The sequence below is a fragment of the Psammomys obesus genome, unplaced genomic scaffold, assembly GCF_907164565.1.
Source record: "Psammomys obesus unplaced genomic scaffold, mPsaObe1.curated_primary_1811, whole genome shotgun sequence".
Taxonomy (NCBI): domain Eukaryota; kingdom Metazoa; phylum Chordata; class Mammalia; order Rodentia; family Muridae; genus Psammomys; species Psammomys obesus.
The window spans coordinates 1624675-1639278 of NW_026590663.1; the positions used below are offsets into that span (position 1 = coordinate 1624675).

General features: G+C 42.3%; 1 protein-coding gene across 3 annotated transcripts in view; it reads right to left on the reverse strand.

The window, feature by feature from the left end:
* Nucleotides 1-14604, reverse strand: part of Tspan12 (tetraspanin 12) — a 91853-nt gene that overhangs the window by 51457 nt on the left and 25792 nt on the right. For 2 of the 3 annotated variants that reach the window (XM_055608094.1, XM_055608093.1), the window contains 5 exons: nucleotides 13840-13939; nucleotides 13096-13194; nucleotides 12702-12857; nucleotides 11636-11771; nucleotides 376-458 (listed from right to left, as the gene is read on the reverse strand). In XM_055608094.1, coding sequence (XP_055464069.1) covers nucleotides 376-458; nucleotides 11636-11701 — 149 coding nt within the window. In that variant the 5' untranslated portion in view covers nucleotides 11702-11771; nucleotides 12702-12857; nucleotides 13096-13194; nucleotides 13840-13939. Of the gene's footprint in view, nucleotides 1-375; nucleotides 459-11635; nucleotides 11772-12701; nucleotides 12992-13095; nucleotides 13195-13839; nucleotides 13940-14604 lie in introns of those variants that run through there. The other variant, XM_055608095.1, reaches the window with a different exon arrangement.

Here is a 14604-nt window from a genome sequence, read left to right on the forward strand (position 1 = left end):
GTTAACAATTACTCAGTGCTCAGACGCTCTGGTGTACAAATGCAGACTTGACACTGATCGCTCGATCCTTACTCTAACTTAGTGGTATGTATCGTCTTCTCTGCTCAGAGATGAGGACAAGCAGACAACGGATGCGTTACCAAGCACACAAATGTCCATGGAAATGTCCTGTCACCTGATGCCCTGCAGGACTGGTGGAATTCCTTACTGAGAATGAGGAAAGAAGGCAAGTTCTGACAGATAGGTTGGAAGAAAAAGTGTTCTACAGAATGATGGAGGAGACCCACCCAATGAACAGCTCAGAGCAAAGATGTTTAAAAACCGGGAACTGGAGAGATCATCTGGAAGAATTCAACAGGCAATAAGGAAGCCTACCTTGTTTCTGCAGTTAAAGTCAAGACGTTATTCAGGTAGTCCCTCATCCAAGCAGAAACTGCCAACACACTGATGGACATTAACTAAGGAGAAAAAAAATAAAACAAACAAACTTGTCACCAGAGATTTATGCAGCATTCCCTTTAAGATTAACAACCTTAAATGAAGGATTTCTTATGTAATTTTCATGTTTTTCCTAATTACCTATTGGATTTCTATTGAATTTTACTGGTACCGTAAATATCTGACTATTCTGCTTAGTAATTATACATACCCACTGAACAGAGTATCCGTAAATACAATACAAACAAGCGAACTCTTAAGTGGCCGACTTCAAGTTCAGTGTAGAAATTCCAGATGAGCAACTCAATTTTCAGATGCAGAAGAGAATCTAAAACTGTCATCCTTAACAGCAAATAAACAATCAAATATGGCTACTGAATAATTATACATTGTCAAAAGGTCACAGGTGCTAACCAAAAAAAAAAAAAAAAAAAAAAAAAAAGCTTCTGTTGACTAAAATTTCAACAAAGTGAACATTAGAATATCAGAAATAACAATAAATGTAATGATGGACACTGGTCATTACTCAGAAACTGACATGAATCTCTTAGTTATTTTTACATCATTTTTCCTGTACGAGGTCTAAGCAGAGCCAAAGACTGAGATTTTTAGTAGCAGAATTTCCAGTCATGCATGCAGCCATTATATCCTGCAGTAACACCGTTTAACAACCCCTCCTGAAATATTGAAGCGATACGGGAGGTTCCTCAGTGCCAGACAAAATTAGCAGACCAGAGAGTTTCAGTCCTGTCTGTACATTTGAGTGACCTGGGACTCGAACAAAAAAATCATAGGTGTAAGTTCCGCAGATGTTCCGATCCCTTGGCGGAGCTGAGGACCGCTGCAGCAGCAGAAGGCTAACGGAGGTGCTGAGAATGGAACAAGTGGACTGCGGATACCAGGCCCACCCCGCCATCTCGCTCAGTGAGAGGCAATCAGACACTGCAGATCTCACGGTCTGAGCAATCCAAAGTACCCAGAAATGTAAAGTATTTTCACACCCACACACATACACAAAGTCAAACTTGAATGCAATTAAGCATCCAACTCTATCGGTTTATGGGCACAAAATACGAGGTATAGCGTTAACTACCACCTCTGGGATACAGTAAATAAAATCAAGAGCATGAGTTTATTTTACAAGAAAAACAAGTTTGTTTCTGTTATTTGAATAAAAAGCAGATACTGAAATGATATTTTTGAAGGAAGCTGTTAAAAATTAACAGAAATTCAAGAGATTTCCCAATGTAATGGGTTGGCCTGCTTTGAACCCTGATTCAAACAAATCAATTGCAAAACAAAATATTTGCAGGCAATTAGAGAAATTTTAACGTTGATGCTTTCAAATCTAAGAAGTTGCCTGTTATTTCAGGCATGAATACAAACTCAATTTATTTTTGAAAGTTCCTCACCTTCTGGAGATCTATAGTGAATTGTGGATGAAATTTAACGATGACCAAGGGGCAGCAATAAAAAGCATGCCCTGCGGGGAGGGAAAGTTAGCTGAAAGTGGAGCAGGGTGTGCTGGCAACTACTGACCCTGAGCAATGAGGAAACAGGGGCTAATTATAGTTCTTTCAAGTTGAAATACGTTTTAAAATTCTCAAAACTCAAAAATGTTAAAAAAAAAAAAAAAAGCTAGCTAAAACATGTTGATACTGAGACTAGTGGGCTCCTGAACTCTGAAGATTCCCCTATTTTATCTGAAGCCTTTTCAAAATGTACCTTTGTTTTCTTAAACATACTGATTTTTAACATTTCTGGCATTTAGATGAACATCAGTCATCTAAAGCTGAGAGGGTGGTGATCTAAGCCGGCATGAGTCGCTGATGATGCAGGCAGTGACTGAAACAGGCTCTCTAGATAAGGCCTCCCAGGCGAGCTCCTGTGCTCCCAGCCATGAAGAACCGCTCTCTGCGGGGAAGCCAAGGAGTGAGCTCACCATCCCATGACTTGTTTGCACATCTGTATTGAACACGTTTCGTCTCACATCTGTGTGGCTGTGTGTGGGTCTTTACCTTGTAAAAGTCACAGAGGTAGGATGTTACATTACCTTTCTACACTGATACACAACCCTGTCACTGCTCTACCAAGCAGTAATAAACGATCTTGGAATCTCCACCCTTGAGTTTCTTTCTTTTTTTTTTTTTCTTTCAAAGCATTTTGAGAACATCCTGTGTGAGTTCAGTACATTTTGGTCATATCTGCCTTTTCTTCTCACCCTTCCAACTCATCCTTGTGTGTCTAAGTCCATTTCCAACCCTGAGTCTTCATTATCAACAGCGGTTGTCATTAGACACAGTTCTTCCACTTATAGAAAAAAAGAAAGAAAAAAAATAAAAGAAGGCAACGAGGAAAGAAAGAAAGAACAAGAAGAAAAATGCATTTCTTTTGAACCGTATGTTTCATGACATTTATTAAATGGCAGAAATAACAAAGCCTTGGCTTTGAAGTCATTATTCCATTCAAAGCATGTACATTGATCTTGGCCAGGTATTGACACTAATGAGAAGAGACTGACATTATCTTCATGATGCAATTAACTTAGGGAAGAGGACACACATTAGCAACTGATCAGAAGTGTCAATGAGCAACTGCAAACTGTACTGAGTGGGAAAGAAATAGAACAAGATGCTTTAACAACTCTTTTTAGACTGTCTGATTTAATCCATGAGGTCAAAGGGGCTTCTCTAAAGCAGCTGAGATCTGAAGGGCAATGTCAAGTTAATTAGGAAGGAAAAGGATAAAAAGAACTTTCCAGTCAAAAAGAAGAGCAAAGGTTCCAAAGTGGAAGGCAGCATGATATGATCAGAAGAGAGAAACTGTTCCTGGCGGGAATATACAAGCAGACAAGGACCAGAAAATAGCCTTGGAAGCCACCTGAGGGTGTATGTCCTTTACCACAGTGACAATGGGAAGGCATTGAACTCTGAACTCCAACTAGGAAACCAGGTCAGTAGCTTCTCAGCTGATGACTTTTAGTACTACGTTTAGTCTTTCTTTAGGTTTTTTTTTTCCACCTTTAAATCCATCATATTAAAAAAAAATTCTATATATAGAAGAGTCTTATGATGAAGTGGACCCAAATATATTACCTACTACTATCATGTGCCACTTTTAACCTAGGAGTTTCTCTTAATCTTTCTCAATGTAAGATTCCAGACTACTCCTAAGTCAGTTCAGAAATGAAATTATCAGATACGTCAAGGTCTACCAAATGGACAGCACACAGAGCCACTGAATAGCCATTCTCAATCCTAGCATGTCTAAAACCAATCCCAGCTCCACTCTCCCTGAAGACTTTTGTCCCCCTCACAGTGTTTACAAGCCTAGTGAATGGAATAATGAACCCTTCAATCACATCCACTGGCAACTTGGCAGACAGCCTGAGCCTCTCCCTCTTCCTCGATGGACATTTAATTAGTTTTGAATCCTTTGCATGGTTCCTGAGAGGCAGCTGGCAAGTCCCTCCCCACTTCCTGCTGCTTCAGGCTGGTTCAAGCCCCATCCTTTCCTGCCAGGATGTAGCAATCATCTTCATAAGATATCTCTCCATCTCACAGACCCCACCTCCACAGTACAGGATCAAGCACCCTTCAGCACATAGCTGTCCCTAGCTATTTCCTGTCTCCTACTTCCTCTTTGCTCATCTCCCTCCTAGAGAGTAAAGTTTAATAGCTTGTGGAGGTCACACAAGGTCCCCCTTACTCACTCTTTAATCTTGCTCTTTGGTCCTGTTTGCTGCCAGCTCCTTCCCATAGTTGAAAAATGATGGAAGTCCTTGCAAAGGGCACCATGCACAATTCCCAAGGTCCCATGTCTGCTTTTGCAGTTGCCTCTGCTGGGAACGCTACCCTGCCCAGCCTTCCAATCCTCAGGAGCAAAGTAACCTCCACTTCTCCTTGGACAGCAGCCCAAACATGGGTTAGAATGGAAAGACTGACTCCAGGCTCCCTCCTTCCCTATAGCACTCTGAATGCTCTCAGTACGGCATGGGGGTGGGGAGCTCCATTTCATTTCCTGTTTGACCTACACGTTAGTAGTAGGACCTGATACCAGTTAGGTTAGTGAATGGGAAAAGAACCCAACTAAGCGGAAATGTTTTCCACTCTCTAAGCAAGCTGAGTATTTAGCAAAATCAGATGCTTTAACAAGAACTAAACTTCCACTTGCTGGAAACTTTCTGTAGGGGAATCTGGCCAAATGACAATGTAATGATTGTCATTACAATGCAGGTTAGAAACTAGGGTAGAAATGCTTTAAATTATAAACTTTAGGTTCTACCCTGTCTTGCTATGTTTTCCTGAGTGGTGTCTACTGTAGCTGTACCTAGAACACAAGCCAAATTAACTATCAGAAAAGGCCTTCTACCACACTAAGCGAGTGCCTTTGAAAAGGAATAAATCTCAGCCTCAACGCATGACTTTACACTGGGACAGAGAAGGTAGTAACAGGAGGCACACACACACACACACACACACACACACTCACACACAAACACACAAAAAAAACATGGCTACGCCAAGGAACTAAACCAAAACAAGAGTGAATCACCACAATAAGTCTTTCTGTCACCATGTAACCTAGAAGCATAGCTTACGAGGAACCACTCACGCTCCTAACAATCATGGTATTTTCTGTGAGTTATCCAAATTACTTTCTGTTTAGTTTTGGACTTATATTTCCTATTTTTAACCAAGCATAAAAAATGTCATGAATATTTGTGGGGCGTATTGTATTCTAATTTATGAATTTGCTACATATGGATCAAATTGGGGGCATAATTATTCACCGGATATTCACGTTCTCAGGTACTGTCACATATTATCTAAATACCAAGAAAATATGCAGAAAGTAACACAGTATTACTTCATAGGTATGCATTTGACATTTGCTAGATCCTGTTTTGTGAAGTTCTTAGGGAAAAAAATGCTAGCTCTCAACAAATAATTAGAAATCAAAAATTTGTTTTATTGAGAGCACAGTCTAGTTTTCTCCTGAATCTAATTATGGGGGTTAGAGAGTGGTAAATCAAGTTGCCTTGTAAATCAAAACTGAGTGTGTACGCACGTTTTCTAAGTTGTGTTATGAAACATACACCTATGTTCTGCACAAACTAGGTCATTGCCAAAAGCAAAGCTTTTAAAATCCTTCAACTGTTTGCATAAATCACAGTCTCAGAACATGGCAGAGGCACAAATTCTCTTCAAAAATGACAGATGTCTAAAACCACCTTTCTGAACTTCCCATTGTGCGTCAAATCTGTTAGCAAGGATAGAAATGTCAGTAAGGTCTAGATCTTAGTTATAATTCTGTCTCCACAAAGAGAACTCTAACAAAGAAGCCTGGCTTTTGGATGCTCATCCACTCATCTTGAAAACACTAAAACTGAAGTAAGAGCCTTACTTCAGTGCTTTTATTCATTTAAAAGTAAAATAAGTTCTTGCTAGCTTAGAGGACAAAGCACATGTTCCCATGGTACCTCTACCCTGTGTGCCTTCCCAGCTTCCCTGGTAGGAGAGGACAACAGAAGGGAAGAGAAGACAGATGACACTGTCAATGTCCTGAGAGAATAGACTTTAAAAATGGCCAGAAAGGGGTGAGAAATTACTTATGGGCATAATTGAAGCCCAGGCCCCCATTAATAAGTGGTTTAATCAGTAGCACCCGAAACGAGAGCTTTCATATATCATCATCTCTCCCTACATACTGCAATTTTCCTTCCCTGGACCAGAGAGACTCGTTTTTAAGTCTCCAATGTCCTGACATAGTGTCTCCATCACCTTCACTTTCAAAATCACACAGGTCATGAGAGTAAGGTGCAGTTCACTCTACTGTCCCAGTGTCCTAACTTAGGGTTATTCATTGAATGACATTCATAAGATGAGTGAAGGACCGTTTCCTATCTCCAGTGCGAATAAATGAAATCCAGAATCTACCTTGTACTGCACAAAAGCATTCCATACACACTGACTTAAGCCTATGAGAGCTGAAGCATAATGTATTTTTAAAATGCTGATTTTGCCTTGATTAATTTCTTTCATGAAAATTTATTTTTAAGAGAGCTCAAAAAAATTAGAGGACTTTTCACTATCACTTAGAAAGAGTTTAAAAAAAACAACTTAAACGCTAGTCATACATAAAGTTAAAAGTATCAATTTTAGAAGTATTTTAATGTGACAAAATAACTTTTTTGTTATGGATCAAACTCCCACTTTCCAAGAGTATCACATTTTAAGGTGAGTTATGGTAGAAACCCATCTCACTATGGATGCTGATGGCTAGAGAAAATAATTCCTTCATGTATCCCAACCTATCCCTAAATCATGAACAAGATGTTCTGTTCACCTGTCAGGCTTTCTATGTCTCTTTTCGAGATTAATTAGGGAAACCCACTCCTAGTATCTTTTAAAACGGTGAGTAAATACCACTGACACAGGTGAGAATGGGAGTTAAACAAAGAGTAGTAAGCTTTCAAGAAATCATAAACAAATACACATTTTGTGAAATATGAAGTGTTTGCCATTTTTAGAAACTTTCAAAAAAAAAATCGTACTTACTCCTCTTGATAGGAGGCACATATTACCTAAGAATAGCACTCACATCAGAAAGCTGCAGACGTCATTTTTAAAACAGAAGAAATCTCCCAGCTCTTCAAGTAGTATGTCATTTGAACAGGAAGAGTGCGGCACTTCAGATAGACAGAGCCAGTACCCTCCTACTTAAGCCGCAAAGAGCATCACCTCAGCAGGCAGGAAAGATCCAGTACTATGTGCTGCTCCCCTCCCAACTGCACCACACTCTCGAAACACTAGAATCAGAATCCACGCTTCGTTCCCATGCAATTACAGCAGGATCAGGCTTCTTCATGATGTGGAAGACACCCAGCAGATGCCATGTCAGAGCGACAGCGCATCAGGAATGAAGAGAATACAGAGCAGTGGGGTTTGAGGACCTGTGGATTGTGGCCTCTTAAACACATTGACACCTCATGCTTGCAAAACTGAAATACTCAAGATCTACCCTTATACTTAAAGATTTTTCAGTTCTGATGATAACAAAACAAAAATTGTGTGGGCTATGTTTTCACAATTAGAATGTATTGTTCTCGTCTGCAGAAACAAATAAACAATCAAACAAAAACCTAACTGGGGTGGAGAAGATGGAGTGAATGTGAAGAATAGAAGGTTCTAGATCCTACTTTTGAGCCAACAGGTGACAAGGGAAGGCATGTCAACTTGCAAGTGAGAGAGAGGAACAATCCTCTCTCCATAGTGAGGATGTAAAGCCTGACTTAGGAAATATAATGTAGATACTGCAATTTTTTTTTGTCCTACTTGTAATCCCAATGAGAACTAGAAGTTGGCACTTGTTCTTAATGGTGAAGAAAGGGAACAGCTTAGACCAATTATATGACAGAGAAACTCACTAACATGTTGAGAGCCAGGGATGTAACTCAGAGGCAGAGTCATTGCCTGGCATGCCCGAGGCCCTCAGTTCAGTTGCAGCACACACACACACACACACACACACACACACACACACACACACACGAAAGCTGAGCCTGAAGTTCAGCAGCATGCTCAGGTGATTCTCAAGCACCCTGTGGACTGAGAGGCCAGCTCTACAGGGCTTGCAATGAGCAGGTGGACAGAGACTCCTTCCCCACTGAGGATGTTTACTTGACATCACGGGAAGCCATTCTGCAAAGTTCCTGACAGTATCACTTTTCTACATATGGATAAATAAACAAAACTGAGCTTGGGTTTCCTGTTCTGGTGCTTACCAGCAAGTTACTGAACTCATCTGAGCACTGCCGTCTTTATCTAAGAAAGGAAGGACGGAGAAAGAAAGCTCTTCTGCCGAGCTGTATGAGCCAGAGAGGTGAGAGTTGCCTAGGCAAAGGACTAGCAAGACGCTGAATACTGCCCTGAGCAGAAAGGATTTTGATTTCTCGCTAAAAGATATTGCCAGGTTTTCCAAATTTGGGATAACCATTTCATAAGATTTTAACAAATACTTCAGTGGGTTTTGTTGTTGCTGCTTATCTCCTGTTTGCTTTGATCTTTTTAACTAGGCTGGCCTTGAATTCACTGCCGTCTTCCTACATCAGCCTTCCTGTAACCAAGATTGCAAGGTTGGGACATCATGCCTGGTCCTGTGGATATTTTTATCTGAATGAAGAAAAGAAAAAATAGTAGGACTCACACTATATCTCAGTCCTAAAAGGCTCGCCTAATACCTGACTTCAAAGCCTGAAATCCACATACATGTGGGAGGATGTTGACTCCACATGATCATCTTGAGATGTTCACCCACAGGCCATAGGACTGGCAGACCTACATACACATCACCCACATACACCACACACACACACACACACACACACACACACACACACACACAGAGAGATAGAGAGAGAGAGAGAAAGAGAGAGAGTCTCTTTTTAAAAAACCTTAAAGTTTATATGGAAAAAGAAACAACCAAAACAAAAATGTTGGAGCCATAAAATTTTGTATACACATCTACCAAAAAATTATTACAAACTATAAAAATGTGTTTCACTACTGCACAAAAACAGATAAAATCAACGAGCAAGAGGGTAAACTGCAATAAGAACAAAATAGGCAATGAATATAAAATATAAAAGGAAATGCATCAAAAGTATGTGTAAATATATACATGTAGGTGGTAATTCTTATTGGTATTGGGAGAGGTAAAAAAAAAAAAGTAATAATATAATAATCCTTGAAATTTCAGATTGGCCAAAGTTGAAAAGCCCAGTATTCCTAACAAAGTGAAAAGAGATACCTTCCTATAAATAGTAGCATATATCAATGTCTTTATTTCTAAGCTGTAGAAGGCCAAAACAAGATTACTGGATCAAAAGCATAGTAGTAGTGGAGGTAGCAACAGCAGTTCTAATGAGGACAATAATAATTACACTCCTACTGCCAGTAACAGTAGCAATCCACTTCCTGTTTGTCCCCTTGAGGAGATTATCAAGGCTGTGGTAACTGCGCTGGCCACAGAGCTTCTAAGCAGACAGCCCACTGGGCCACTATTCCGTATGTTCACAGCACCAAAACTACAGGAACAGTTTTGACTATTTTAAAGACTAGAAAGCCAAGGCACTGTGTTTACGTGGCATGCAAACGATTTTGTATTTTATTGATGTTGGCTACCTTTTGTCGTTGTGTTGCTGTGGTCGTCACCTATATTTTGGTAGAAGCAATCTCATTTCTTATGACTAACTCAATTACAAAAATAAGGAAATGAGAAATCTTGAACATATATGAATATAAATAGACACTTGAGGATAGTGATAAGTACATGATACTTCTCTGTAAACCAAATTAAAGTATAGAGGCAGCACACCGAATTGTTGCAGAGGAGTTACTGGGAGGTGGGAAGAGGAGAGCTGGAGATAGAGGGGGTAGCAATCTAGATAGACACACAAATCAGGACACACATACTCCCACTGTCAGAAAGTTGAAGGACAGGGTAACAATGAAAGAATAACATGTTTCAGTGCCTGGTAGCATAAAGGGGCTCACAAATGTTTACAGAGAAGGATGCTTTTGAACAAATTTCATTATTCAAAGAAGCAATACTTTCGCTACATGGTTTTAGTATTTTTCATAATGGAAAAAATTAAGAAATTTCCCCAATACTTTATTTTTAATTGAATAACAATAGATTTTATTAGTGGGGAGGTTCAGAAGTGAGTAGAGGCTGGTGTTACAGGCATTATCTTGGTGCGAGAGGGCTGAGCTCTGTTCCTGGCACCACCAGCGTTGGAATAGCTGGCCTCTGACATGCCATTTAACTTGCTCTCAATTTCCTGATTTACAAAGAAAGGAAGTTCGACCAGGCCTTCCAGAAAGGTCCTGTAGTGAGAAAGTGTAAGAATCTATCACTAAGAAAATTACAATGTAGGCAAGTAAATCCTAGCAATTGGAGTAATAATTACACATTCTAGAAAAAGCGGAGCTCAAAGTCTTAATAGCTGACAGCGAAACAGGTAATTTAATAAACAAGTTGAAAACGTGCCCTTTTAGAATTTAAAGGTACAGTAAAATCAATCAGCAATTTTCGATTTTTCAAATGGTGAATGTAATTATTCAGCGCTTTAATTTTCTTATTGACTTTTTAAAAGTGGTCATTTTGGATACTGTTCAGATGACTTATTAAAGACTCAATTTGTCATCTTAGAATGTTGTCAATCCTAAAGGAGCAATTTAACAAAAAAAATGTCATCCTCTAGAGACCAGATATAATAGCTGTCAGGAAATAAGGGGCTGGCCAATACCAGACAGACAGACAGAGAAATAAATAAACTGTACACTAAAACTCCCAGCAGGAAATGTTGAATATAAATTCTTGAAGGAACACAAAAGTGGCAAAGGAAAACTTGTTTAAGCATGACTACCTTCTGAAGTACCATTCAGAGTTTTAACATTCATTTTTTTCCTAAGCATTATAACAGATACAGTACTAACACTTTATGAAAACGTATGCATGGATTGAAAGCCTCAAGAGTCACTAACTCATACAGCGTAATTTTCATGGACTTGTTAAATTTTATGTATTTTGTTTCCTTAAATGGCTGTGGTTTTGTTTTTTTTTTTTTTTCCAAAAGCATACATAAAATTCCTTAAACGTACCCAACTTAGAAATACAACTTTCAGACTGTATGGAACTCCCTTTAGAAAGCTACCGGACTTCTGATAGGACATCTACGTGTGAATTCTTCCAAAGGCGAGCTAGCACCAGTTGCCACAATCAACTTTTATAGGCTGCTGCGGTGTTGACGTAAAGAAAAAAACGTAAGGTTGCAGTTATCTAAAATTCCTGCAAACTAGCGGTTCCCGGGTAGTATGGCATAATTCTCTTATCTCCCAGGACAAGCATGCGCATTTATTTATATCCTTAGATTAGCTCAGGTCTAATGTTACTGGCACTTGTATACAGGAGAGGTTTTTTTTTTTTTTTTTTTCTAATTACAGATGGAACTTGAGCTAGATAGATCAAAGGCATTCTAAGAAGGTCAAATTTTACTTCTCTGAAAAACAGAGGATGTGATCTCACGTCACTAATTAAGGCTGAGCCATGCCCTTTGGCGCCTTGTCTGGTGGTTGAGAAAGCCGGGTCCAGCCATCCCCACCTGCTGGGATAGTGGAACTGTTAGACTTACCCAGAAGAGCAGGTTGAGGGCGTAGAGCAAGCAGCGCAGACACTTCACGGAATCTTCTCTGGCCATTGTGAGTCTCCGGAGGGAGAAGCCCCATCCTTTCACCACATCCTACAGGTCCACGCTAAGCAGCCGCGATCTGCAGGGGCGGACACAGCAGACAACTAACTTCACAGCAAGTGCGCCCCTCTGCCAGCCCTCAGCTGGGTCCCCAGGATCCCCAAGCTCATTCGAGACATCGTCTCATCGAAACTCATCTGTCAGAGTCATGAAGCGAACAAAACTCCCCAAAGTTCTAACGTGTCTCCAGATAACACCCGCTGGCAAGGGGAAAGACTGGCTCTCCGGATGAATGAAGACACAGTAAACCGGTTCCCAGCGGACCTGTGGCTCGGCCCTCTGCAATCTGAGGAGACTTTCTGTGCTCCCTCCCAGGGGACAGCTCTGGCTCGCAAACTGTCCTAAAGGTTACAAACCCCTTGCATCTCTGGAGATGCCCCAGGCTCCACCGCTACCCCTACACACAGACACACAGACACACACACACACACACACACACACACACACACACACACGGGCACACACGGGCACACCAATGCCCTTCTCATCTGGGCAGCTCCTGGGCCCCAGCTCCGCATTCCCAACCCATCACAGCTCGGGTGTGAACTCTGGGGACCACAGGGGGCGCAGCGCGGAGCTGGGATCCCGCCGGGCGACTAGAGTTTCTTGGGGAGAACGTGAGAAACGCTGTTTGTCGTCCGGGAATAATGGATGAGCCTGGGGCAGGGTGGCAGGGAAGGGACATCGGGGAATCGGGGCTGGTGCAGCTGTGCCCACTCCGGGGCAGTTATCATTCACTACCCGCTACCCCCCACCCCTACCACCTCCAGCCTCGGGGCTCCGCGTGCGACCGCGACCCTGAGGTCCCCGCCACCCGCAGAGCACAAAGCCTGCGCGGCCGCGCGCCCCCGGCAGGACGCACCAAGCAGCGCAGAAGTCACTCTGGCGGGCGGGCGGGCGGGCGGCCGGGACCACGGGCGGGAGAGATGCGGGACGTGTAGCCACTCACCGTCTGAGCTGCGCTCCTGCCGGGGGACGGTCGGGGACACACGGCGGACGCTCATCCGGGCAGGGACGCTCCTCCCGGAGAACTAAAGGGCTGCATTGGCTCCAGCAGCAGGCGCTTCCTTGCCGTCCTCTCCCTAGCCGTCTCCGTCTCTGACTCCTGGGAAAAAAAAAAAAAAAAAGTCCCGGGCAGCAGTCTTTGGAAAGTCTCTGCTAAGCCACCTCCCAACGCCGCTGTCCCTCCCAAGTCCTCGCCAAGTCCGGACGAGGCAGCGGCGGCGGCCAGGGCCAGCTGCACGAACTCTCAGCGCATGCTCGGCCGGTGGCTGCCGGGTTGGGTCCTAGTGGGTGTTTCTTGTCCCTCTCACCCGGAGTGACACCCCAGAGAGATTCCTCACCTCTACAAGATAGAATGCCAGAGCGATTAAAACCCTGCAGAGCCGGGAGGGGTCCTTGCAGCAAACTTCTTTAAAATGGTGGCCTCGCGGGGATGGAGGCTGGTTTATAAGCATAAGGAAACAGGCTTTTATTATATGAAAATATTTGTGTTTGGGAAGGGGGGCTACGGGCAGCCCAGCCCAATTCCTGCAATGAGAGACCAGTTGTTACAACCTCCTGTGATTTGTCACTAATGTTCTGTCCTGTGAACCCTTATTGATTTGTTGCACTCCCCAATCAAAAAGAAGTAAATAAATGTATAAACAGCATTTCTTTCCCACTCTGACACACTAACATTTCCAAAACCATCCATGTATCCCTGCACTGGCTTAGCATTCAGATAGAGAAAAGACCACAAGTAACCCAAAGTCTTCAAAATTTCTCCTGATACCGTTGTGTTAAGTGTGTTTGAACTGGTGATTTAATCTCGAAATGCACACAGGGTCGTGGGTCTTTGGAAAGCCGCGTGTTTTGTTTTGTTTTTTAACTAGAAATTCAGGAGGTATCACAATAACCACGGAGACATATCTGCAAATCTATCTTCTCTTTCAGAAGTAAGAAGTTTCACACTTACAAAATGAAATTGCTGGTCCTTGATGCTCCCAAAAAAAGACTGTTTTATCCCTCACAATAGTATGCGTTGCTGTGATCATTTGTTCCCACATCAAATAGCAAATAAAATCTCACCAACAAAGGTGAGTTACCTGAGATCCAACCAACGTCTTTGAGAAGAAGTAATAACTGGAGTCCTCGGGGCAACTTGCAGCTGTGGTCCGTGTCCGTCATCACCTGTCTGCTGGGTGACTAAAGTGACAAAGGAGACATGGTCTAAATTGGTTGGAACTGAGGTCAAGACCAGGAGACAATGTGGATGCCCAGAGCTGAGCTATTAACATTCTTCCTAAGCAGATCACTACAACAACAAGCCCCGAAAAGCATACACGAAGGACAGCCGGCCCACACCAATTGCCAAGGAAAGCACCCAGCCAGCCATCAGATGCCTCCCACTCCAGTAACAGAGCCAGAGTGGCTTCTGGAACTGTGGGGAGGAGCTTCGAAGGTGCCTTTCTCCTTCATCAGTGAGTCCAAAAGCAAGGGCAGCCTCCTGTTTCACAAGGAAGGAGACTGAAACAAGCCACCATTCAAAGGCTGTTGGTACCACACGCTTCCCAGGAGATATAAAAATTTCCTCACGCAGGGGAGGTTTTGCCATTCAAACGGAGAAAAGGGATGCCAATGAACAAAAACCTTCGTCCATTATTAGGAGATTGTTAAGTGCTTTCTGTATGATCCATAAACTAGCATGCTAAAATAAGATAGATAAAAGGGCTTTAGAAGCAGGTCTGTCTCCTCTTCGTAGTAAATACAAACTGTCGAACTGAAAGAAAGTCAAAGGAGGAGCTTAACATGACCGCCTTTTAGTCCACTCAAGGTCAAACTGCTATCTGGAATCTGAGCTGTCTGTCCTG